Consider the following 22,874-nt stretch of genomic DNA (forward strand, 5'->3'; position numbering starts at 1 on the left):
TTATAGTAAAAGTCACGACTAACATATCTCATTTTGTATTTTGAAAATATCAAATGGGAATTTGTTTGGTTTTAAGTATATCTCATGTCATTCTAAGACATGTAAAAAAAAGCTAAATCATTCTCATTTTGTATTTTGAAAATATCAAATGTGAATTTTTTGGTTTTAAGCATATTTCATGTTATTCTAAGACATGTAAAAAAAAGTTGAAAAAATTTCTTGGTTGAAAAAAAAATATAAAAAATAAAAGTTAAAAAAAGCAAAAAAAATTAAACTTGAAAAAAGTATAAAAATGGCAGGGGGAGGAGTGGCCAACAAGTGGGGGGGCGGGGGCCCCTTGGAGGTTGAAGTCCTTGTTAGCTAGGGTCGTTGGTGGCTGCGGTCCTTGATGGTTCAAATCCATAATCACCCTACTACTTGATTTCTAAGGATTTCTATGGATTGTTCTGTATTTCTATTTTGAAATTCTTTTCTCGACGCCTACAACTTTATTAGTTTCAACTTTTTAGCATACTCCATTGCTAAAGAATATTTCATATTGCCTACACTCCTCATTATTTACTTGTGTATTATAGCGACCACAGCCAAGAAGTAAAAGCTAGGTCAAGTCGCAATGTTCGGAATTTCTATATCAAAATTCTTTTGTTGGTGCTTACGACTTTATTAGTTTTAACTTTTTAGCATACTCTATTGCTAAAGAATATTTTATGTCGCCCATACTCCCCTATTGGTACTTGTCTATTATACAGACCACACCCGAGAAGTGAAAGCTATGTCAAGTCACAAGATTGCCTTGTCACCACTAACCGTTTTCACAGACTGATACACATGACGTTATTCTAATCATATTGTAACATTTATGTCACGTTGCGTAAGACTTACCAACCCCTCAGACTTACCTTAAGTGATAAGCAATTTTAACCCTTTTTACCACTTTCATCCAATCCAATTAAAAACATAAATATTATCATCCTCTGTTTCATCCTATTATTCAAATCATTAATTAATACCATTCAGACCAGAATTATGCAAATGAGATACCTTTTTGATACCCGTAATAATGTATGCGATACCGGACGAGATCTGAGATACGTTTAAGCTACAGGTTAATAACCTGTTTGACAACTATTGGCTCATAAACCTGTCTGGTTGACCCAGAAACCTGTCTATAACATACGGTGTTTGACAGACTTTTACCAAGGACATTAAATCTCTCTTAAAATATGTAGATGCTCCACTACTGACACAGAATTCGCACCGGGTTCTGAATAATGGATAATTCTTCTGGGCTTGGTCTGTTTTGGTGGGTGTTTTAGGGCTGAATAGCCTCTTCCTGGCTAAATTATCTACTAAGGGTTGTCTCCCCGTAGTAATATATCATTTGTAGACACGAATATATAATGAGTCGAAGGTAATACGCTTAAGATTGTCTGTGCAGTTAGACCCCGATGCCGCGCCGAAAAGGAGGCGAGGTCCCGCCGCGAAAAAAACGGGGGTGTGCCACCACGCTTCCATCCGTGCGCGGACACCGCCACGGCTTCTATCGGCGGCGGCGCCACTAATACGCCGCCTTTTTTTTGTTTTCTTGTGTCTATTTTTTGCTTATGGATATCGACCTCTGGGCTTCAACCGTCAGCCCGGCTAATCTGTCTCTTAAAGAAAAATACTGTCATCTTGGGCTCGCCATGTATATCGGTTCGTAGGAAGAAGTAGAAGAAATTTTTCTCTGAAACAAAAATTCTACCTTCCACTTTAAAACTCTCTTCATTTCCTTTCTGATTTTTCAGATGAAAAGAGGTAGGTAAAAGAGCATTAGGCAATTCAGGATGTTATTAAAGATAGTGCAATCGCGCTGCCTAAGTAAAGAACAATGTTGGCACAATGTATTTTTTTTTTTCATAACAGGGCAATTCGTATTGAGGAGTTGTCGCAGAAACTTCGAAAATGGTTCATTCGAATGGAAATTGGAATAGCTAGTGCCCTTTTTAATAGTCGAAAGTGATCGGAAGGCAGATAACACCCCTACTATGCCCACCATTTCCCCAAACACATCCAATAAAAATTTTAAGATAGCCATTTTGTTCAGAGTAATTGATTTACAGCGAGAAAATATGTTTTTGAGGAGGTTACTCCACCATAACCCTTAGGGCAGGGGTTTTATGTTATGACCTGGGGGTATATAAGAACGATGTTGGCATAATGTATTATTTATTATTACTTTCCTTTAGACCAGGGCACTTCGTATCGAAGAAGTTGTCGTAGAAACTTCGAAAAGGGCTCATTCAATTGGAAATTGGGGTGGCTTGTGTCCTTTTTAATAGTCGAAAGTGATTGGAAGGCAACTAACACCCCTTTCACGCCCACCACTTCCCTAAACACATCCAATCAAAATTTCGAGATAGCTATTTTGTTTAACGTAGTTGAATGTTCTGAAAATTGGGTCTTAGAGGATGACAACCACCATGACAGCCCTTAGGGTAAGGGTTGTAATTTATGCCTTGGGGGCATATAAGGTGTTTATAAAAAACATTGTTGTAGAAACTCAAAAAGGGCTCATTCGATTGGAAATCGAAAGGCATAGTGCCCTTTTTAATAATCGAAAGTTATCGGAAGGCTTGACATTTTCAAACAGTTTGTGGTACCGAACTGTAAGTAAGGAGCGACCCGGCTCAATGGTAACCAAAACTCTAAAAAACGGAATTTTGATACCAATAGATACATCAGAAGAATAAGATTTTAATTCTGATTTCAAATATGTAAGTTTCATCAAGTTTAATCCTACCCATCAAAAGTTAAGAGCCTGATAAAATTTGGCTGACTTTCGAAAAAAGGGGGAAAGACCCCCTAAAAGTTACAGAACCTTGATGAAAATCATAGCATCATATTCAGTGTATCAGAGAACCCTAATGTTGAGGTTTCGAGCTCTTATCTACTAAAATGTGGAATTTTCCATTTTTTGCCAGAAGAAAGATCACGGATGTGTGTTTATTTGTTATTTTTTTTGCCAGGGGTAATTGTATTGAGTCAGTGGTCCTAGAATATCGTAAGAGGGCTCACCCGAACGGAAATTAAAAGTTCTAGTGCTTTTTTTAAGTGACCAAACAAATTGAGGGCAATTAGGCCCCCTCCCACGCTCGTTTCTTCTCAAAGTTACCCAATCAAAATTTTGAGATAGCAATTTTGTTCAGCATGGTCGAAAATCGAATAAATATGTCTTTTAGGATGACTTAATCCCCCACAGTTCCCAGAGGAAGGGCTGCAAGTTATGAACTTTGCCCATTGCTTACATATTGTATTGGTTATTGGGAAGTATACAGACAATTACAGGAAGGATTTTTTTCTGGTGGGGGGGATGGAGGAGGGGGTTACTAGGATAATATTTCCGTGGAGGATGTTTCCTTGGGGGAAGGGACATTTATATGAAGGGGGCGCCGATTTCCCAGCATTATTTAAAAACGATCAGAAATTAATAAAAAAACATTTTTTTCAGCTGAAAGTAAGAAGCAACATTAGAACTTAAAACGAGCAGAAATCATTATGTATATGAGGGGGTTCTCCTTCAAGTCAATACCTCGCTCTTAACGCTACAGTTTTTTTAGTGCTTTCAAAAGAGCTATTTATTCTATTTAAACGGCCTTTGTGATTCAGGGGTTTGTGAATTAATTTTTTTTTTTTACTTTTAACGTAAAGAGCGTGGTATTGACTAAGAGGAGAACCCCCTCATATACGTAATAACATATACGTAATAAAAAAAAACAATAATAAAAAAACAAGCGATACGGCTCAATAGTAATCGGAACTTTTAAAAACGGAATTTTGATGTCAGTAGATGTATCAAAAGAATGGGTTTAAAATGATGATTCCAATTATATAAATTTTATTAAGTTTAGTATTACTCATCAAAGGCTACGAGCCTGAGAAAATATACCTGATTTTTTAAAGAGGGGGGAAACATCCCCTACACGTGAAAAAAATTGAATGAAAATCCCACTGTCAGATTCAGCGTATCAAAAAACCCTATTACATAGGTTTCAAGCTCATATCTGCAAAAATCTGCAACTTTGTATTTTTTGCCAGAAGAAAAATATTCGAATATAGAAGTTCGTTACGTAATTTAATTTGCAAATTACGTCAGAATCAAATTTAGAGACAGCCATTTAGCAAAAGAAAACTAAAATTTTTATGCAAATTTTGTTTACTTATTCAATGACGGTGAGCCAAAATCAAAGCTGCATTAACTAAAAAACGATCAGAAATTAAATTAAAAAAAACAAGTTTTTTAAGCTGAAAGTAAGGAGCGACATTAAAACTTAAAACGAACAGAAATTATTCCGTATATGAAAGGGGCTGTCCCGTCCTCAACGCCTCGCTCTTTACGCTAAAGTTTGACTCTGTCTCACAACTTTATTTTTTAAAACAATAAAAAACTTTAGCGTAAAGAGCGTTTTTGAAATCCAAAACGAACAGAAATTACAATAAATAACCGAGTCAAGCTCCAAACGAATATAAATTATCATAAGTTGGGCTCAAAACCCCTATGCCTTCCCAAGGCCAGAACATAATTTGCACTTTACTGAAAAAAATAAAAATGAATGTGCATTGTCAGTTTAATATACATATATTGATATTTAGTAATCAAAATATTGATTATACTTGATTTATTAAAGTTATAAAAGTAAAAACGTTTATATTTTTTCAGTAAAGTGCAAATTATGTTCTGGGATGGCATTGGGATTTCGAGACCAACTTATGTTAATTTCTGCTCGTTTTGAGTTTGACTCGGTTATTTATTGTCATTTCTGTTCGTTTTGGGTTTCATTTATTTATCGATGCTAATTTGTGGTAGTTTCCCGCTTTGTAGATTAATTGATTTTTAATAAAAAAAAATTATTATTAATAATAAAACTTCGAATTTTTATTAATAATAAAAATTCGGCGCGCCCGGCGGTGCGCCGCCGCCGATACTAAATCACACATTTGCCGCCGTCATGTCGGCGTGGCACGGCTTAGGGGACTATGTGCAGGATTTCGATTCTGGTTTATAGAAGAACATAAATAACTTTTACTTTTTGAACTTTTACTTTTACTTATAGAAGAGCATAAATAACTTTTTACAAAATAACTTTTTGTCCGCAAAAATTCAAACATTAACAACTTGTTAATTTTCAACGATAAACACAGGCTATCCCTTCTGCCAAATTTATCTGTTAAGCCGCGTTGGCGCGGCTTAGGGGGCTATGTGCAGGATTTCGATTCTGGTTTATAGAAGAGCATGGCCAAATGTGGAAAACCAGGTTGTAATCAAGATGGGCTCATGATTGCTGAAAACTTCCATTCCACTGGAGGTCCCAGAGACTTCTTGCTGTCCGGTTCTAAGCCGGATTAAGTGTTTCCTGTAAACTTGAGGAGATGTGTTGGTCCCCGTCTTGTACTAAAAGAATAGGAAAATTAGAACTTGGAATGTTACAAAGTAAAAAATAACAAACGTTATCGGCATTTTGACTGACGAATTCCGACGATTTGAATTGGACTGATTAGGAGTTTCAGAAACTCATATCCCAGGGGTAGGAAGCGCAAAATTAGGTAATATAGAATTTATTTACTCAGGCAGGAAGAATAGGGTGCATAGAGAGGGAGTAGGGCTCATGATGAATAAGGAAGCTGCTAAGTCTTGTTTAGGCTGGGGAGGTATTAATAATAGAATACTAATTGCTCATTTTATCACTAAAAAGTTTAGGGTATCAGTCATGGTTGTATATATGCCCCAGTAGAACCGACCGACAGAACTACTCCTTTTCAACGATAAACACAGGCTATCCCTTCTTAAGGTGCTTACTGCCACATTTTTAGGTTTCTTTTCTACTTAATTCTATTCCCTTCTTCTTAGGCTATCCCTTCAAACAAAGGCTACCCCTTCTTAAGCCGCTTGCTGCAAAATTTTAGGTTCCCTTCTTCTTAGGCTATCCCTTCAAACAAAGGCTACCCCTTCTTAAACTGCAAGCTGCCACATTGGTTCCCTTCTTCTTCATTCTATTCCCTTCTTCTTAGGCTACCCCTTGAAACAAAGGCCATCCCTTCTTAAGTAGCTTGCTGCCACATTAGTAGGTTCGCCATTTGCTGGTTTCTTACCTACGTTTTCACGTTATTTTCATTTATTATTTGATATCCAGTTATTTTAACCAAAAACGACCTAACTGCATATGACGGTCTTTTACATTAATTATCAAATTTCTGATGTGCTCCTGGATTTTTAAAGATTTAACGTGGTTGTGGCAATTTTTATGTTGGTAGAACCCATCAAAATTTAGAAAAACGCCTGCAACATAACTAAAGCTTTAAATTCTAATAGTACAAATATTTCCATTGATTCTGCTTTAAGCAGTCACATATATGATAACCCTAGTCATAAAATGCTTTTTGAAGAAACTTGCCTTATTAGCAATGATTTAGGCATAAAACAGGTTGTTCGTGAGTTAATTGAAATTAAAATCAAAATAAATAGTAATATGTCTTTGAATAGAGATTTAGGGGAATATTCGCTTAATGCCCTATACACAAATCTAATTAAAATGACTTAGCAAATTATATTAAAAAACCAGTAAATGACTCCATTCAACCTATTACGAATAGACCATCTGGGTTGGCTGCCAAGAAGGCGAGATTAGCTTTAAAAGCTTGTCTGTAAGTATTTTAATTCCATCTGAATGAATTGTTCTCTGTCCACTTCGTTTGGAGTACCAGTCCTGGTTGAACTTCCTTGAAGTAATGATATTAGGGCTGTTTTAAAACATTTTTTAAAAAAAACTTTTCAGTTTTAATGATTGAATTTTAATGTAAGTTTTTTTTTTATATTGTTTTTATTCTCTTCGTCTGTTTTGCTGAGGACGGCCCTTGGATATAGGGTCGAAATATTCATTTAAAGTTGCGTTCCACTGTCTTGTATAAAAATTTCCCTGTTGTTCTACTTATCTGTTCAGAAAAGTTCCTTCATGGAAAGATCCTCCAACAAAACCCCCGACCCCCCCCCCCCCACTACCAGAAAAAATCCCCCCTGAATATGTTTGTATACTTCCCAATAACCAATAGGCTACTATATGTTAACATTGGGTAAAGTTCATAACTTTCAGCCCTCCCCCCGGGGACTTCGGGGGATTAAGTCATCCTAAAAGACATAGTTATCATATTTCCGATCATGCTGAACAAAATGGATATCTCAAAATTTTGATCGGATGACTTTGAGAAAAAAATTAGCGTGGGAGGGGGCCCAGTTGCCCTCCATTTTTTTGGGTCACTTAAAAAAGGGCACTAGAACTTTTAATTTCCGTTCCAATGAGCCCTCCCACGATATTCTAGGACCATTGGGTCGATACGATCACCCCTGGAAAAAAAAAACAAATAAACACGCATCCGTGATCTTTCCTCTGGCAAAAAATGCAAAATTCCGCTGGTTTCTCACGTAGGTGAGAAACCAGCAAATGGCGAACCTACTAATGTGGCAGCAAGCTACTTAAGAAGGGATGGCCTTTGTTTCAAGGGGTAGCCTAAGAAGAAGGGAATAGAATGAAGAAGAAGGGAACCAATGTGGCAGCTTGCAGTTTAAGAAGGGTAGCCTTTGTTTGAAGGGATAGCCTAAGAAGAAGGGAATAGAATTAAGAAGAAGGGAACCTAAAATTTGGCAGCAATCAGTTTAAGAAGGGGTAGCCTTTGTTTGAAGGGATAGCCTAAGAAGAAGGGAATAGAATTAAGAAGAAAGGAACCTAAAAATGTGGCAGTAAGCACCTTAAGAAGGGATAGCCTGTGTTTATCGTTGAAAATTAACAAGTTGTTAATGTTTGAATTTTTGCGGACAAAAAGTTATTTCAAGGGTGATTATGTAGTTTTGCTTTTTTATTTTCTAGGTTGAACGTGGTAACGCTTACAAAAATGTGGTACTGCCTTAAAAACTTCGTAATTTTGAAATAACCAAAAGAAAAGTCGTAAAATATCATAGTTTTTGGGTATGAATGATCCTTAAATGAGTCCTTAAGCGAAATACCAAATATTCCAACGGTATTTCAAATTTTGTTTAACAATATCTCAAGAATAAGGGCTCATTTAGGTGTAATTACCCCACACGATAAAATAGCTTTCCCCAAATGCGCCGGACGCTGTGGTCCCAGCAAATCCCGGTCTTTTGGCTTGAGTTGAATCTTTTGCCACAAAGTTTTGACGTTTGAACGTAGCGTCTCCCAATCTTAACTGGCTTATCTGCGATAAGAGGGGATCATTCACCCCTACTCTATAAAAAGAAAATTGCGTGCTTTGTCTGATATATTCTGGTAATAGGATACGTGTGAAAGAAGTCCTCCAAACATTTTTAAAACTTTTTACAACAACCATAAATACTTACTTATCTCATCCCTAAAGGGATATTGCTTCACTCCCCCTGCACTCCCTCTGATGGATAAATATTTACTCCAATTTATGAATTGCCGTTATATTTTACAATAACACTGCTCTCTTCTTCACGGCTTGATCTGCTTTAGCCATTGCAAAATGTTAGCTTTTGCCGTTTTCTAACGTAAAATATAATGGCAGTATATAAAGTGGTTGCCAATTTATCTACCAGGAGGGGGGGGGGGTGAAAAGTAAAGTAACATACAAGCAGGAATGAGACAAGCAAGTATTTATTATTGTTTGAAAGCATTATAAAATTTTTTTTAGGGCTTTCTTCATATAGTTCCCTGACCTAAGGTGTTACCTATAACTCTCCAAATGAAAGTAGCTTAGTTGTATAATCCCCTCTTAATATCCACTCGGTAAACCTTCAAAAAGAGTTTCAAAATTCTGGCCTAAAACGTACTTTTGAGGATTTAGTCATCCCTCCTCTCCACCCACAGAAGGAATCATCGATTTCTTCTCTAGTAGTTGATGTACAACTAGACCTTGGGCTTGGGAATTCTATGGAATATGGAAGATCTGATTCCTAAAGTATATTCAGTGTCAGGACCTTATCCGGGAAGGGGATACTGCCACTCTTTCGAAATATTTTTGAAACTAATAAAATTGGTCTTCAAATGCAAGTAGATAAAAACCATTTTCTATAATAGACTAAAAAATATTTTTTTGACTCGTAAACTGCCAGAAATAAATATGAAAGTACGGATTCAATGTTCAGTTCAATTCAATTTCAGTTCAATTCATCTTATTTAACATCAAAATACATTTAACAAATATGCCAATACCCGCCCCAAGAAAGATACCAAAAAGCACTTGCGACTGGGCGGGTACATACACTAAAAAACAACACACACAAATTACATACAAACACTACAAAACAACAACAACAAAAAATCAATCAATCTCTCATCAATTCATTTAATAATAATAATAAAAATAAACAATAATAATAAAAAAAATAAAAAAAAAAAAAAAAAAAAAAAAAACTATGAACCTTGACCTAACAAATATTTTTTCAATTTATTTTTAAATAGCCCCAGGTGCTCAGCCGCCCGAATGCTCTCTGGAATAGAGTTCCACACATTAGGTCCTGAAAATCTAGTATGGAATCCGGCCCTGGTTTCACTTCTACTCGGAACAATGAAATCACTAGCATGACGAGTTTCATAATGGTGCAAAGACCTATTGTCATTTAAATAATCACGAAAAACCTCTGGACTAACATCATTCCAGCATTGATAAACAAAAATTTCTATTTGGTAGTCTCGTAGCTTTCCTACATTCAACACTTGCATCTTGTTGAAGCAAGCTGAAGAGTTACTTACACCTTCAACATACCCACAAATAAGACGCATCGCTCTATTTTGAAGAGTCTGAACACGTTTAAAATTCACATAAAAATGACTTGCCCATAACATACAGCCATACGAAGCATATGGGTGGATCAAAGCATGGTATAAAAGCAATAATGTTGTGGCAATGGCAAAAAATAGTACGAATCCACAAAGTAAGAAAACTTATGTACATTTTCTAAGGTTATGTCTGGGCGTATTATGGGGGTTGAGAAGCACAATTACAATGGTCGTGTCTAATACATTTGGAAAGAGCAATAAAAGAGGAATCAAGTGGTGCATTTATCCTTTTTTTCTATTTGATTTCTGTCGTATAACTAGAATTAGCCAGGGAATACCATAAACCCCAATATAAATACCCCAATACCCATAAACCCCAATATAGGTCAATCTTTTAAATGAACCTACCTGTAAAGACATAAATAACAACTCTTGACCGATTCAATCTTTTCAGTATATGATTTCTTCTGGAGGGGTTTCTTTTAAGGGGTTCAACCCCTCCTCCAAATGTTTGTCTGACTCTTAATAATGTATATAAAAAACTGTTGATGTGTGTTTTTTTTTAATACGCCCCCCCCCCCCGAAAAAAATCCTGGATATTTCATCTTCTGCTTACATGTGCTTAGGCTTGCTTACTCAGACACAAATAAAACACAAATGGCTAACCTAACGTGTAAGTCAGTATATCTGAAAAAAGCTGTGCTTTCATTTTGTGCCTCAACTAGTTTGTTGTGGCAAAATCTTTTTGCTACTTAAAAAGGGCAACAGAGCTGTTAATTTTTGTTTGAATGAGTCGTCTCTCTAAGACCATTAGTTATGTAGGATTCAAAAAAAAAAAAATACAAATGAAAGCGAACCCAATATAATTCTTCACGGTGAAAGGGAAAATTTCATATTTTTGTCAGTAGGGCTTTGAAATCTATGTAATATGATCCATGATATGCTAAAGTTGATATATGAAATTCTCGCTGTGTTTTTTTTTTGGTGGGGGGGGGTAAGGGTGTCCCTTATTGATAAACAAGACAAATGTTCTCAGACTCTTAACTTTTGGTGGGTGATCCTAAACTCAATGAATTTTATACACTTGGTCATCATAAAAACCCCATTTGTTGATGTAGGCTGTATATTGCAGTTAAAACTGTTATTTAACAGTTTTGTACCGCTTTAGGAACCTTCATTTCCGTCCCTTTTGAGAGTTTTGCCCCTATTAGTACTTCCCTACTTTCAGTTTGTGACCATGACTCTGTTGCCATGACCTAAAACTGAATCCAAAGAATAGTTTTATTAGATGACTTGCAAGGGAGAAATGTAACAGAGTGCCAGAGATGGGGCTGGAGTTAGGAGAGAGTTAGTATAGGGACCAAAAAGGACCAAATTAGTTGCTTTAAACTAGATCTTGGTTCAATCCCGCTATCTAGGGCTATAATGAAAGAAAGGGTTGAGATGGCTAGGGCACGTTCTGCGAATGAAGGATGATAGATTACTGAAGATTGTCCTTTTCGTCCAATCGCCTAGGACTAAATGGAAAGCAGGTCGTCCGCGGTTGGGGTGGGAGGATGTCATAAAGAAAGATTTAAGGGAGATGGGAACTTCCTGGTAGGGTGTAAAGAGGGAGGTTTCGAATAGACTGGGATGGAGGAGGAGCGTGCGTAACTGTGTTGGCCTCAGGCGGATTGGTGCTGCGATGACTTGTTAGTAATAGTAGTTATGGTAAATGAGAATCCATATGTGCGTTGGCCCTAGATGATTGGCCGACAAGGAGGATCTTTGGCAATCTGTCGTCCTTCACTGCAGAACGTGTCTTAGCCATCTCAACCTGCCTCAATTCCCTTGACGCTGTTGACAGTTTGTATTAGTAGCAATAGATATCAATGAGTCAGTTAAAAACTACAGAGTTCAGTTAATACATTGAAACCTTTGATTACTGATTATTGTATTTGAGCAGAAATCTGCCTTCTCTGTCATCGGTCTGCTGTGGGTCTATTAAGAAAAAAACATGTCGGTAAATACATTTCCGGAAAAGATGATGGCTGGAAAACTATTAAAGTTTTTAGTAATTAAAATTGGTAGTTATTGTGGGGCTCGCCCGTCCTCCCTTTTCTATTTGCCTTTCCCATGGCATTATCCGTCTATTATAGACAATAGCCTTTTACTACCGTACTTCTAATTATCAAGGTTACATCTAACCTTTTCAGAGCAGAGATGCTTATTAGAGATTACTTATTAGGTGGATTTGGAATCTTGTCTGAAAAGCGATAGTTCAATTCCTGGTGGTCCACCAGTTTGGGACCAGTCTGGTTTGGGACGAGGGTCAGTGGCGTGACTCTGCTCAGCGGTACCAGAGTCGACCCAGCTCTAAATGGGTACCTGGAGAAATTTGGGGAAGGTAAAAAGGAAGGGTTTGTGAAAGCAAAGGATGGTTGGCCCCCATCCCCCATTGCACTTCTCGGCTGAAGTCTCTTGAGACGGAGATCAGCACCGCCGGTTCGGACTTTAAGAAGTATAGTGCCGTATCATTTACCTTATTTATTAGCATTGAAATATGGCTAGAAATATGTTAGTCTATGCTGTTAAATAAACTGAAAATTGATTTATATAATATTTATTGGTAAAGACAAACACTAATATGCAGACGAAATTAGATAACCATCATCACGAGAACTATCCATAAACCAATTACGTTTAGTATCGACACCAGTACCAAATGTTTTATATCCTTCTTGCACTTCAATCCCTAAGGTATCGGAATTCAAAGTAAATATATTGTGCTGTACGAATTTGGATTTCCCATTTAAAACATCAATATAAGACTGTAAAGTCATGTCATTATTGGCAGGATCTGAAATACCTTTTGCCTTTTTGTATATCACTTTCCCATGTTCATCGCCAAGAATATATTGTTTTGGTGCTAGAGCATAACAGTGTTTAATCATGGAGCATGGAGCCTCATCTTTTAACTTACCAAGCTCTGTATCGCTTAAGCCCAACTCTGATGTGCTAAAATGTTTTGGCATAAGTAATATAAAGGAATCTGTGTCCATGTAAAGCAGTTCAATTTTTGGATCTAAGCTATACAGTCGATCCAAATGGCGATACATGACAACCTTGGAAATATCGAGTATTGCAGCTCCTAACCAAGGTTGTTTTGTTTCTGGAGGATCTAAACCAAATGATATTTGTAGATACTTTTCCTTAATTGTTCCATGAAAGACTTTTACTTCATCCAAGTAACCTTTCTTTAAATACCTAGAAAGATTTTGATTGAAACTTTCATGCTCAGTGTCAAAAATTGCTTTTGTAGTGTACTTAGCTGTATCCTCTAACTGCTTACCATAAAGCGAGTTGTTCATTAGTTTAAAATTGTCGGCAGATGGATCTTCTGAAGCTTTACGTTTCAATCGCTCACTGTGGTTGTGTAAAATATAATCACGATAGATAGGTTTACAGATGAATTCCTGTTTCCAAGTTATCTCAACTTCAGCACCGCATTCAACTATATAATCATACATGGGCTGCCACACTAGATAATCAGTTATTGGTTGCAAATGAGCCACCAATTTGGCAACTTTGGGATATTTCAAGTCACCGTTGAGATTTTCCCATCGTTTTTGCATTTCAGGTGATAAATCAAAGGCTCGTTTTTCACAAGTTGGTGGAAGAGCATCCAGTCTACGATTGCTTCTGAATGATTGTGGCCATGACACATTGATTTTGTAAAATGACTGCTTAGTGTATTCAGAATTTTTCAAATTGTCTACGTAATTTTGTAGCTCAAGTCGGTCTTTCGCTTCTGTTTTTTCTCTTTTAGATGTACCAGCTTCTAGCAATTGTTGTGTAAAATTTCTATATGTAACTTTTTGAATTTCTTCAAATTGATCAGATGGTATGACCGGAAAATCACCCAGCATTGCATACCCATACAAATTATTGACATCAAGATATTTAATTTCTTCTGACCCTTGACAAACAGTAAACTGTCTATTAACTTGTACAATCCCACCTCGAATACTATGCTGATATTTCCAATAATTTGATGATGTCATTTTTGTACCCCACTCACTTCTACCAATCCACAATTTATTTGTTAAAGATGGTGCAGTTGGGGATAACATCATATTCACCCCAAAATCTGTAATAAATTCATCGTATTGAGATACTGCACAAGCGATGGTTATGGCCACATCAGACATGCAATAATCCAGCTCAAAAGCGGAAACGCTTTGGTCGTACAATGATGATGGAACGCGTTCATCTTTTAATAAGAAATATTCATCAGTATTATTAAAATTCATGCTGAAACGCCATTTCATATCCCATTTTTCTTTTATTTTGGAGCCAAATATCTGGTCCGCTATTTCTTTTCTTTTACATACTTTGTATAAATCACTTAATGTAATACCAGTACACTGCATTGCAAGTAAGTCCTGAAACATCAATTGTCTAAACTTTAGAGTTGTAAACCTGTTCATTTTTCGAATACCTTTAACTTGATCAGCATTATATTTTTCTGAAGATAATAACTGTTGTAATATTAGCGAGTGATCGAATCGTATACCATTGAAAGTATATATATGCAAATGGGTGGGTCCACGCTTTGAAATATTGCAACTTTGATGAGCATAACCAATAATATTACCTGTTGCGTGGTCATGATGAATCACTATTTTTTGTTCGTTTTTGTCATTCATGGCAAATTCTTGTTCACAGAAATGGCATTTTGGTAGCAATTTTGCTACAATATCCTCCTGTCTTGTGAAATGTAAAATGTTTTTCTTCTTTCTATTGTACGCAAATTCCTTATTCATTTCACATAAAAAATCATGAACACTTTCACTGTTATTAATTAGAATGGATTTTTTCCAGATCACTTCTTTATCTACCATATCGTATATTACACCTGCAACTATAATTGGTTGTTGTATGGTTAAATTTTCAGCTTTCTTGATTTGAATTGTCTCAAAATCAATACCTCCAATAAACCTCGAATGCAAATCTTTAATGGAGCTCTTCAATGGTTTGACCGTTGACAGTTTAGGATCAACTATGTTTTCCTTCATGGTGCTGCAATTGAAACAAGTCAATTTTTTCGTATTTCTAGCAAGAGGTTCACCACAATCAGAACATGTCCGAATCCTACCACGAAACTTTTCATGGACAATCTTCAACTTTAATGGCTGAAAACATAATTCAATATGAAGCGGGTTCCCTTCTTTTATGACATAATTATATACAGTTCCATCCCTTGAAATGAACTTTTCCGTATTTTTTATCTTGTAGTCAGAGTCTAATGTGTGAACAATGTAATTCCCATTTTTTTTCATAAATTTATGAAAATCTTCTAGAGTGTAACCATCAACGATCCATTTCTTCATTACTTTCTTTGTAAAATGCACAGCTTTGTTTAAGGGATTCAAGCTCTTTATATGATCTTTGGTACAATTGTATATGTTTGAACAAGGTTTATGTTTGCAAAGTTGCTGATGCATATTTGTTACTGTCAATGCAAATGATGTGCATTGATTCTTCCAACTGCTGGGAACAGGTATACACCCAGGCATAGATTTACTTGTCCGCCGTGACATCAATGTATTTTGGTCTGCTATAACCACTTTCAGCTTAACAAGTCCAAGATATATGAAAGATGAAGATCCTGCAATTGCTGCAATGGAACATTCATCGCTAAAGATATACTTATTTAAAGCGTCATATATTGTAGTAGGGAGCTCCTCTCTGGTTCTGTTGTCCATGGTTTTGGTTATTCCATCTATAAGTATCCTAGTTGTTGACTGAATGTAATACTGTCTGTTGTTGCTGAAATTAGCCAGATTTGGATAATTTTCTTTAAATTCATCTAGCAGCTTCTTAATATCTCGGTGCTCCAATTCTTTGACATTGAATTCAATATTCAGAAATAAATTGTTTCCGAATCTATAGATATCCATATGGTTACAAACACTATTCTTAAAAACTAACTGAATAAGTCGAAAAATTTTGTTTGAATATTGATTCTTATCGCGAATATAATTTCATCCAATCAGGATCATGCTGTCATCTTTAACCAACTATTATTAAAGAAACTTATCGCTAATTATGGTTACTGATAACAGAAAAAAGTCACACGTAATAAAACATTGGGGGATTCCATGCTCTCATTCATGTAGTGTCGATCTGAAATCTAGTCTACTGGCCTGGCATACAACGTGATTTGTGATATTACCTGAAATTAATCAAAAAAACTTTTTGCACAAAATAAGTTTTTCAAAAAAAAGTCGAGAACTCCATTAAACAAAAAATGAACAAAAATAGAATCAAATAATCAACCAAGCATACAACTACCACAAATCAGTATCAATAAGTAAATGAAACCCAAAACAAACAGCAATTAAAATATTATTTGTACTTTACTGAAAAAAAATCAAACTAATTTACTGAAAAAAATTTGTATTTTCAGTTTTATATAAATATGCTAATATTTATGCCTTTAAATATTAATAAATGCTTTATTTCTTTAAGGTTTAAAAGAAAAAACATGTAAAAGAAATTTTCTTCATCAAAGTGCAAATTATATTCTGGTTTTTGAAAAGCATAGGGAATAGAACCCTACTCAGATTAATTTCTGCTCGTTTTGAGTTTGACATATTTTAATTTCTGTTTGTTTTGGGTTTTATTTATTAATTGATACTGATTGGGGGTTTTTTTATGCTTGATAGACTATATGATTCTATTTTTGTTCATTTTTGGTTGAATGGAGTTCTTTACTTTTTTTTTTGAAAACTTTTTTTGTGCAAAAAGTTTTTTGATTAATTTTTGTTCGTTTTATTAGTGATAATTGACATAGTTTTTTTCAGGGAGAAAGACTGAACCTCTTCTGAAGTTAAAAAACAATCCCTTCCATAAAAGATTGAAAGGACAATAGCCCTTTCAATTTCCAATCGAAAGAGCCCTTTTTGAAGTTTTTACGACAACACCTTCTACAAAAACCTTATATACCCCAGGGTATAACTTACAACCCTTTCCCTGAGGGATGTGGGGGGGGGGGATTGTCATCCTTAAAGATCTAATTTCCAAAACTTTCAATTACGTTGAACAAAATGGATATCTAATAATTTTGATTGGATGTGTTTGGGGAAAAGATGGGCGTGGTTGTCATCCTGAAAGACCTAATTTCCAGAAGTTTCAACTACGCTGGACAAGATGGCTGTCTCAATATTTTGATTGGGTGTTTTTGGTGAAAAGGACCGTGAGAGGGGGGATAGTTGCCCTCCAATCACTTTCGACTATTAAAAAGGGCACTAGCCCTTTGAATTCCCAATCGAATGAGCCCTTTTTGAAGTTTTTACGACAAAGCTGTCTATGAAAACCTTATAGGCCCCCATGACATAGCTTACAACCTTGCCCTGAGGGCTGGGGGGTAGGTTCCTCCACAAAAAAATAATTTCTATCTGGAAACCGACTACGCTGAACAAAATGGCTATCTTAAAATTTTAATTAGATGTGTTTGGGGAAATGGTTGGCGTGGAAGGGGTGTTAGTTGACTTCCAATCACTTTCGACTATTAAAAAAGGCACTAGCCATTCCAATTTCCAATCGACTGATCTTTTTTCGAAGTTTCTAAGACAACTCCTTCGATGCGAAGTGCCCTGGCCAAAACCACAAACAAAAATAGATTGTCTAAATAATACATTGTGCCAACATCGTTCTTTACTTAGGCAGTGCTATTGCGCTGCTTATGATACGATTCTAGTTATTGTGTCAAGCATCGAGAAAGCTAATTTTGGTAAAGCTCTTCAATATCTTAAAACACCCATGTACGTGTGAATTTGTGTATTCATTCAACTACACAAAGAAAATATGGTTATCACCGGGCCAGTACCTCCCTCCCTGAAATCCCAAGACTTTCTTGATAATTTCATATTGTTCCTCAAATGATTCATTTTTTTCAAATTTAACTCCATCCCTCCACCTGGAAGGATACATTATATAGAACTACTAGACAAAATGTAAGGCATACGTTATAGGATCAAGACAATTTCATTTGAAAAAAACATGTCCTTTTTATTTAATCGTGATATTATAGTCCAAACTGAAAACTTAGAATTCTCCATCCTACTCCACGTCCAACTAGGCTTATGACACATAATACCTCTTTTTGCTATTGAGGGCACAGGGATAATTGGAAATGGTCCTAAAGGATTACTTTCTTAAATATTCGTGGCCCTAAAAACATTAGCTCAGGGGTTAGTTCCTTTTTTTGGCTGCGGCTCAATATCAATGAAAATGTAAGTGATAAAGGCAAAGGGTCGCGCCTTTCCGCCACCCCGTTTACATCGGAGCGCCACGTCTGCCGCAGTTCCACTACGTAATGCACGTTCTCCGCAACGCTTGACACGATCTCTGCAAGCCTTGGAATAGTCTAATGACGTCTTCGGCCGTCTTGACGTCATTAAACGCCGGCTTTGATGGCTTTAATGACGTCTTCGGTCGTCTTCGATTATGCTTGGCAGGTGCCACCTGGTGCCCATGATTTATGAAAGTTGGCACCCCCTTGATTAAAGGGATATTTGTCTGTTATATGTTTCGTTTGAAAGAAAATCTTTTAGTGAATAATAAGCTCCACTAAATGTTTTAGTGAATATATTTTTTACTTTTAAACTTTAAATAGAAATTCAAAATTCTAATTGTTATAAAAACAAACTGAGGTGAATGAACTTTATTTATAATCTTTATTATTAATATTTCCTCTGATGTTTAACTAGTGATGTCAATCTAATCAAGGGCGGTTTAAAGTCAAGTCGTTTTAAAAGAAAATGCGAAACTCTGAATTTTTGTCTCTCAACCTGTTCCTCTTCTTACTTTAAAATACTTAAATTATTTATTTTTTTATCTAATTCCTGACAATTTTTTAACTAAGGCCGAGAAATCTCCCTTCCCCCTTCATGAAAAATCCCCCCATGAAAAATTTTCTCCATTGTAAATCTCCCTCCCTCGGGAAAATTACGCAGAGAATTCCATCCTTGCTGAACCCCCCCCCCCTTCCGGGAAAATTTTGTGCGAATAATTTCGCCTAAAACATTCTCCTTCCTTTCATATGAAAAAAAGACTGGATTTTTTTCATCTAATGTGCCGACCCATATTGGCAAGTGTTTATTCCTCTGAGGAGCCCTGATGTGATGGAGGAGCCCTAAATGATCTCCAGGGGCTACATTTAGGTCCTATGGATCATTGATCAGTCCCTGGAGTTGTGTTTTATTTGTGTGTTTATATTCAATAAAGTCAAAGATGTGAGTTGATCACTTGGGAAGACTTTATTAGATTTGAGGTGGTTTTGCTTGTAGTCTTACAACGACGTACATTTATTAATGATAACTTGGCACGAGTTTGGACTTTTCTATTTGGCTGATTGTTGCGTTATATTGTTTTGTCTTAGGTGATTGGATAGAGGGGTAAGGTCGAGACCTTTTTCAAGTGCTTGTTTTTCTCAATTGCTAAAGTAGGAAAACAGTTTTTTTTATAACCAAATAATTACCTTTAATGCATTATATGTAAACAGAGGTCAAATTTCATAGCTTACAGCCCTTTGCCCAGGGGCTCTGGGGGTCATGTCATCCTCAGAGTCATAGTTTTTGGACCTTTCAACTATGCTGAACAAAGTGGCTGTCAAAATTTTTAATGGCTGTCTTTGGGGATGTTGTGGAAATGTGGGAGGTAGGCTAGTTGCTCTCCAATCTTTTTGATCATTTAAAAGGGCACTAGAACTTTTAATTTCCATTTGAATGAACCCTCTGCCAATTTCCTAGGACAATTGTTTCGATACGATCATCTTTAGGAGGAACCCCAAATAAACATGCATTCGTTATCTTTATTTTGGCAAAAAAAATACAAAACCCCACATTTTTGCAGATAGTAGCTTGAGACTTCTACAGTTGGGTTCTCTCATATCGTAAATATGATGGTGCTAATTTCAGATTGTTTTACTTGTAGGGGGTGTTTCCCCTCTTTTTCTAAAATCCAGACATATTTTCTCAGGATTGTAGTTTTTGATGGATAATATTAACATGAAATTATATATTGGAATTAACATAAAATGCCAATTCTTATGATGTATCTATTTTTATATCATATTTCCATTTTAATAGTTTCGGCTACTTTTTGGTCAAGTCGCTCCTAAACAGTTCGTTACCACGAACTGCTAGAAACCCAACAACTGAAACGTTCATTTAACACATTATCAATGGCTATGGAGGGTCTTTATCCTGTTATTCTTTGTTCATATGTGACCAGGCTCATCAACGGCATACAGTATTATTTTGTTAAAATATTTGAGTTTCATTGCGAATCCCACAGATGTACAGCAGAAAAAAATAGAAGCTATTGGCCGAGTTTCTACGCCTTCGGGGACCACAGTATCCAGGGCGTTTCCAGTCCTTCGAGAACCGCTCAATATCCACGCTAAGTTTAAAAGTGTCGACAGAAACAACAGTAATTGTATCTTTAGAGATTTTGTTCCCATCATTGATAATTATTGAGGAAAAAATTAGAATGCAGACACTGGTTCAGGTAGGCTGCTTTACAAGTTTCAGCCAATGGCCTTTGGTTCTGAAACTCAGGATCAACAACAGTACACATTGCAGGGAGAGTCTTAAATTTAATCAGTTGATAGGTTAGGATGACATCATCTCTTCTTTTTCTGAAAATAATTGTTGAGATTTTCAGTTTAATGCGCGCTCTCATTCAATCGCCTGACATTCTGTTCATCAAGGGTTTTATATTAAGTCTATCTATATTAGAACACATCTATATGCTTGTGAAGAGGGGTAAATTCCCTCTAAAGAAAGTCCAAAAGATCTCCCTCCTGTTATTGAAAACAGTGGTCCAAAAATAGGAGTTTTCTCCTATTTAGCCTGCTCCCCTCCGAGTAGTCTGATACCCCTAAGCCTAGGACTCTCTGATTTAAAGATATTTTAACATTGGTTGTTGTGGAATATTGATTAAATTATTTTAATTCTAAGCAGAGGGGGCTTCTGCTTTGACCTTCTTAGAAAAAACATACAAAAGCAAAAAAAAAAAAAAAAAAAAAAAAAAAAAAAAAAATCTCGCTTGTTCCTTATAAGTGTTTTGAGTTTCCATGGGATTCAAGCTACTGAGGCTGAACCTGATTCTTAAATTATATATTTTATTTCTATTTTAGACTAAAGAGAGTATGTCAAGTGAGCCGGAATGTGTCTGTCTATCCTCATCAGACGAAGAAGTACCCACCAAGCAACCTAGATTATTTGATGTAAGAGTCTTGGAATTTTTTCTTACCATTCGGTTAAATATTTTATTTAGAATAACTTATGGTATGTGTAGGTGCTAGTTATTCCTGAATATTTTTTTATGAATATTTTAACCTTTTGTTAGAAAATTTTGATTTTAAGTAGAATGAAGGAAGTGAAGCTGTTTTCTCTAAACGCAAAAAAGGATAGTCTGTTGTCTGAAGGTATCGAATTGTAAATCTTGACCAATACTAGGCCTTTTTCCACATCTGAACACTTAGGGGGCCCAATTTAGTCCTATAATTTGATATAAATAAATCTATTCCTATTAAATTAAAAAATTAATAGTTTTTACTTAATAGACAAATTTGTTAAATTTGAAAACGAAATAAATAACAAACGTAAAGATAAATTTAAAATTTATTCCTGTTATATATTTCTCAAAATTTCTGTAATTTCTTCCTATAGTTCTTATAATTTATGTTCATTTAATTCTGTAACCATTTATTTTTGTCACGAATATAATTGGTGACTGAGTATCAAATATTAATAAAAAAGCACTTTTGCATAGAACAAACTCAACTACTTGGTAAGTTCAAAGCACAGTAGACAGAATATACCCAGTAAGCTTATCGCAGATCATTTCTGGTCTTCGTGAACAAAAAGCTCCTCCCACTTATTTCTGTTTCAATGCACTTTGCACTCCTTCCCACTTGTACTCCTTCCCACTTGTTTCAATGCACTTTGATGGAAACAGACGGAAACAGACTAACCTGCATTCCCGCTAATCTGACTTCGCCTATGTTTATATCTGCAAAAACGTTCTCCGGAGCACTCGCACCCCGGTCCGGGTTTTTATAATGGGTGAGATAGAGAATGATCATACTGCTAATTATATAAACTGTGGTTCAAAGTGGTTTAATTGGTGATTGAGTATCAAAAATTAATAAAAAAAAAGCACTTTTGCATAGAACAAACTCAGCTACTTGGTAAAATCCAAGTCTTTTATTTGGTGACTGAGTATCAAAATTAATAAAAAAAAAAGTACTTTTGTGTAGAATAAACTCAGCTACTTGGTAAATTTCAAGTCTTTTAGTTGGTGACTAAGTATCAAAAATTAATATAAAAAAAGCACTTGCCTAGAACAAATTCAGCTACTTGGTAAATTTCAAGTGTGACTGAGTATCCATAATTAATAAAAAAAAAGTACAAAACAAAAAAAGTACACCAAATTCAGCTACTTGGTAAATTTCAAGTCTTTTAATTGGTGACTGAGCATCAAAAACTAATAAAAAGTGACTTTTGCATAGAACAAACTCAGCTACTTGGTAAATTTCAAGTGTGACTGAGTATCAAAAATTAATAAAAAAAAGCACTTGCATGGAACAAATTCAACTACTTAGTAACTTCCAAGTCTTTTAATTGATGACTGAATATAAAAAATTAATAAAAAAGTACTTTTGCATAGAACAAATTCTGGTACTTGGTAAACTCCAAGTCTTTTAATTGGTGACTAAGTATCAAAAATTAATAAAAAGCACTCTTCGGTCAATCAATTTTATTCAATCAATAAACTCAACAAAATACACTTCAATATAAACTCCCCCTTAAGGCTCTATGGCCAGGAAAAAAACAGGGGAGAAGCAAAAATATTATTGTTCTATAAAATTGTATAGAACAAACTCAGCTATTTATTCTTGTCCAAGTGCAACTTAAAAATATATGAGGAAAGTACATTAGAAAATTCAAGAATTGGAGTTACCGGTCCTACACTGCACATTTTTGAGCTTTTGAACCGCCACCATGTCATTGAACCTATGGCCTTGTT

General features: G+C 35.6%; 1 protein-coding gene across 1 annotated transcript in view; it reads left to right on the forward strand.

The window, feature by feature from the left end:
* Positions 1 to 22,874, forward strand: part of LOC148941137 (uncharacterized) — a 161,957-nt gene that overhangs the window by 55,366 nt on the left and 83,717 nt on the right. Inside the window, exon 5 of the mRNA XM_089104015.1 lies at positions 20,980 to 21,069. Coding sequence (XP_088960141.1) covers positions 20,980 to 21,069 — 90 coding nt within the window. The remainder of the gene's footprint in view (positions 1 to 20,979; positions 21,070 to 22,874) is intronic.

The sequence above is a fragment of the Artemia sp. Qi Xiang Cuo genome, chromosome 18 (assembly GCF_049724085.1).
Source record: "Artemia sp. Qi Xiang Cuo chromosome 18, ASM4972408v1, whole genome shotgun sequence".
Classification (NCBI taxonomy): Eukaryota; Metazoa; Arthropoda; class Branchiopoda; order Anostraca; family Artemiidae; genus Artemia; species Artemia sp. Qi Xiang Cuo.